Raw genomic sequence first — 3,605 nt, forward strand, 5'->3', positions numbered from 1 at the left:
ACCGTCGTTGCTCTTTCTTTGAATCCTCTTCGGCGTTTTCCTGGGGATGGTCAAGGAGAGTTGGGGAGTTATGGGGTGGAGCTGATTTCACTTGAGGATGCCATTGGACCGGAGAGCCTCGCCTTCGACGCTGATGGTAGGGGTCCCTTCACCGGAGTCTCCGACGGTAGAATTCTTCAGTGGGACGGTCCCGAGAAACGGTGGCGCCAGTTCGCCGTCTCTGCGCCTAACGTGTAAGTTATCTCTCTCTCCCCCTCTCTCTCTCTTTCTCTCTCTCTCTCTCTATCAATCTATCTATCTCTCTCTCTCTCTCAGCGTGTCTGCATAGTTTCCGGACCCCAAAATACGTCTATGGTCTCCAACTGGTGATACGTCTAAGTTTTGATCTGTGCGAGGCAAGGACAGTTCCTCCAGTCTCTGTTTCTCTCCCTCTCTCTCTCTCTCCCTCCCTCTCTATCTATCTATCTATCTATCTATCTATCTATCTCTATCTCCTTCTGCTTGTCTCCATAGTTTCAGAGTCCAAAAGACACCTGCTGTCTCTAAATGATGATCCATCTGAGCTTTGATCTTGACCAGTAAAGGACTGTTCCTCATCTCTTTCTCTCTTCCTATGTCTTTCTCTCTCTGTGTGATTCTCTGAATAGTTGGAGAGTCGAAAAACACTTTACAGTCTCTATCTTAGGATACAACTCAGTCTAATTCGACCGTAGAGCTCAAGAACCAGGACGATATCATCGACTTACGATTGATCTTAGCGCGGTAATACTCTACTGCGCGGTAATTCTCTCTCTTCCCATCCCGTCCCAGAAAAAAACTCCAATCTCTCTCTCTCTCTCTCTCTCTCTATACTCGTACTGTCCTCCAATGCCCAAACGACAACTCTCCCCTGGCGTCTCTCTGTCTCTCTAATGAAATATCTCTCTGCACTCGAACCCACGAATATATCAACAAATCTCGGCAAGTGTCTATGCAAGCGATGAAAAATACAGTCCAGTATCTTGAAGTCTGATCAGGCTCGCTTATCTAAACAGGGAGAGGGGGGCTTGCGGAGGATCGAAGCACAAGAGCACAGAGCACGTCTGCGGGAGACCGCTGGGGCTGCAGTTCCACCACAAGTCAGGCGACCTCTACTTCGCCGACGCCTATCTCGGCCTTCTTGCCGTAGGCGGCGACGGCGGCGCCACCCGTGTCGTCGCCACCGCCGCCGAGGGCCTTCCCTTTGGCTTCACCAACGCCATTGAAATCGACCAGGAAACCGGCATCGTGTACTTCACCGATTCCAGCACACACTTCAGCCGCCGGTGAGCCTTCCTGCAGAGTAATTTCTCCATTACTTGTCCTGGTCCTACTCTGAATTTGTTATTATTTATGACAATAACCCGCTGTAGCTTTTTCTCAACTTCGAATTGAGTCGTCTGATTTCGTAATATTATCTTTTGCGATAGAATTACCCATACCGTTAAAATGGTAGGTCTTTTTGTTGAGACGGGTAGAAGAATCCTTCGTGACTTTATTCTAGTTCGAATTAGAAAACATGAATTGCTTTTCAGTCTTAGTCTTTGCGATGAAAAAGTTCTGTTACTGTTTTTAAGGGTTCCTGTTTAAAGCCGTGAACTTTTGTAACTCTTTTATTTCGAATGAAGAGCATACCATTAATTTTATTAACTTCGAATCATATCGCATTAATTTTTAACCTGCGATTTCTCTTCTTGATGAAAATTTTGGATCGCCATTTCTTTTGGCTCATGTTTTATCTCATGAGCTATTTGGAGAACATCTTTTGGGATGAAAAAACCTTGAATTTATTCTTACTTGAAAAAATTTGAACCGTAGCCACTGAATTATTTTTGAATTTATTCTTCAAGTGGAAAAAAAATCCATCCGTCCGTTTTCTGAGGTCCCAGATTTATCTAATGAAAAAACACCTTTTATTCCATTTTTCTTAAATTCAAAATGTATAGGATGCATCAAATTAGATCAAGTCAGACGTCGAGAGTCGAATCAACCTCTCTAACTGGTTATTGCTGTTATTTGGCGTAAACCCATCACGTAGAATCTCTTCCAAAACTTATAAAAATGATATACCTTACCTACCGAACTAAAGAAAAAAACAAAGAATGAAACATGACAAAGCCTCGGATTACGCAGGGATTTCGTGGTGGCATTACTCTGTGGTGATGCAACCGGGCGGCTGATGAGTTACGACCCAAGCACAGGAGAGTTGAAGGTGTTGGCAGAGGGGCTATCCTTCGCCAATGGCATCGCCCTGAGCGAGGACAAGAGCTTCATCGCCGTTGTGGAGACGCTCCACTGCCGCGTTCTTCGCTACTGGCTGAAAACCGACAAGGCCGGACAGATAGAAATTTTGGCCAATTTGCCGGGGTTTCCTGATAATATCAGCAGGAGTCCCCGCGGGGGGTTCTGGGTGGCCATGTACGCTCCGAGGAGTAAGGTTTTGAAGATGATCGTTCCCTTGCCGTGGCTGGGAAGACTTCTGAAGTGGGCGTCGTTGGATTTAGAGAAAGTGGTGTCTCTGCTGTTAAGGTGGAGGGCTGTTGCTATGGCTTGGAGAGTTGGCGAGAATGGGGAACTTCTGGAGACTTTGCGTGGGGATAAGCGTTGGGGGCTGCGCTATCTCAGCGAGGTGGTGGAGAGGAACGGTACTCTGTGGATGGGCTCTGTTGTCATGCCCCACTTTGGAGTTGTCCGTGGGGCCATATAAAAACCTTGTTGGAGCCCATTCCAATATGAAAAGCTTGTTTCTCCTTTAGGGTTTGTATTCTGCTCTCAAGATTAATCTTGGAGAGAGTTGCCTTATTGCTGTTTTGGGTGTATTCTGATGGAAGTAGTATCCTTGCTATCAGTTATAGCTTCTAGAAAAGCGATTAAGCTCCAGAAGAGTCTCATCCTCATCCTTGGCCTAAGATTTTCATTCCAGACGTCATCCCGCACAATACACTAAATCTCCAGATGGTTGTTGAGGTAAATATGTTAAATTTGCATTTAATTTACGTAACTTTTCCTGGTAAAAGTCCATCATCCGTGCACTGTAATGTCTTAACATGGTATCAGACCCAAGCTTTTGTGGGGGAGTGTTGGAGAGCAAGATCTGCCAAAGTTCATAAATAGCTCACTTGGTATCAACTTTAGCATTTACTATAATACTGAGCGCTAGAATCTTGACATCTTCTCGCTCACACCAGGAGAGGTGAATTGTTTTTGGGTATTGTCTTTATTTCTCCTTAAGCCGTGAGTATTAAATGGCCATGGAAGGGAACCACGTCCTGTGCTTGGAGAGAGAATGAGAGAGAGAGAGAGAGTGAAAGAGAGCGAAAGAGAGAAGGAGAAGAGCGAGAGCGAGAGAGAAAGAGAGAGAGAGAGAGAGAGAGAGAGAGAGAGAGAGAGAGAGAGAGAGAGAGAGAGAGAGAGAGAGAGAGAGAGAGAGAGAGAGAGAGAGACAGACATACAGACAGACAGACAGAAAGACAGACAGAGAGAGAGAGAGAGAATTACAACTATGGCGTTAACTCCTCTTAACTCCAATTGCCGCTCATTGGAAAGTTGCAAGGCCGGTCGCTATGCGTCCCAGTCTGTTGACGCGG

General features: G+C 45.8%; 1 protein-coding gene across 1 annotated transcript in view; it reads left to right on the forward strand.

Annotated features, from left to right (window-relative positions):
- LOC144706716 (protein STRICTOSIDINE SYNTHASE-LIKE 10-like) overlaps positions 1 to 2,825 on the forward strand; it is a 2,952-nt gene extending 127 nt beyond the window's left edge. The window contains exons 1-3 of the mRNA XM_078579717.1: positions 1 to 233; positions 1,035 to 1,304; positions 2,152 to 2,825. The exon at positions 1 to 233 is cut by the window's left edge and continues 127 nt beyond it. Of these exons, the coding sequence (XP_078435843.1) occupies positions 1 to 233; positions 1,035 to 1,304; positions 2,152 to 2,725 (1,077 nt within the window). The 3' untranslated portion in view covers positions 2,726 to 2,825. The remainder of the gene's footprint in view (positions 234 to 1,034; positions 1,305 to 2,151) is intronic.
- The last annotated feature ends 780 nt before the right edge of the window (positions 2,826 to 3,605 follow it).

The sequence above is a fragment of the Wolffia australiana genome, chromosome 8 (genome assembly GCF_029677425.1).
Source record: "Wolffia australiana isolate 7733 chromosome 8, ASM2967742v1".
Taxonomy (NCBI): Eukaryota; Viridiplantae; Streptophyta; class Magnoliopsida; order Alismatales; family Araceae; genus Wolffia; species Wolffia australiana.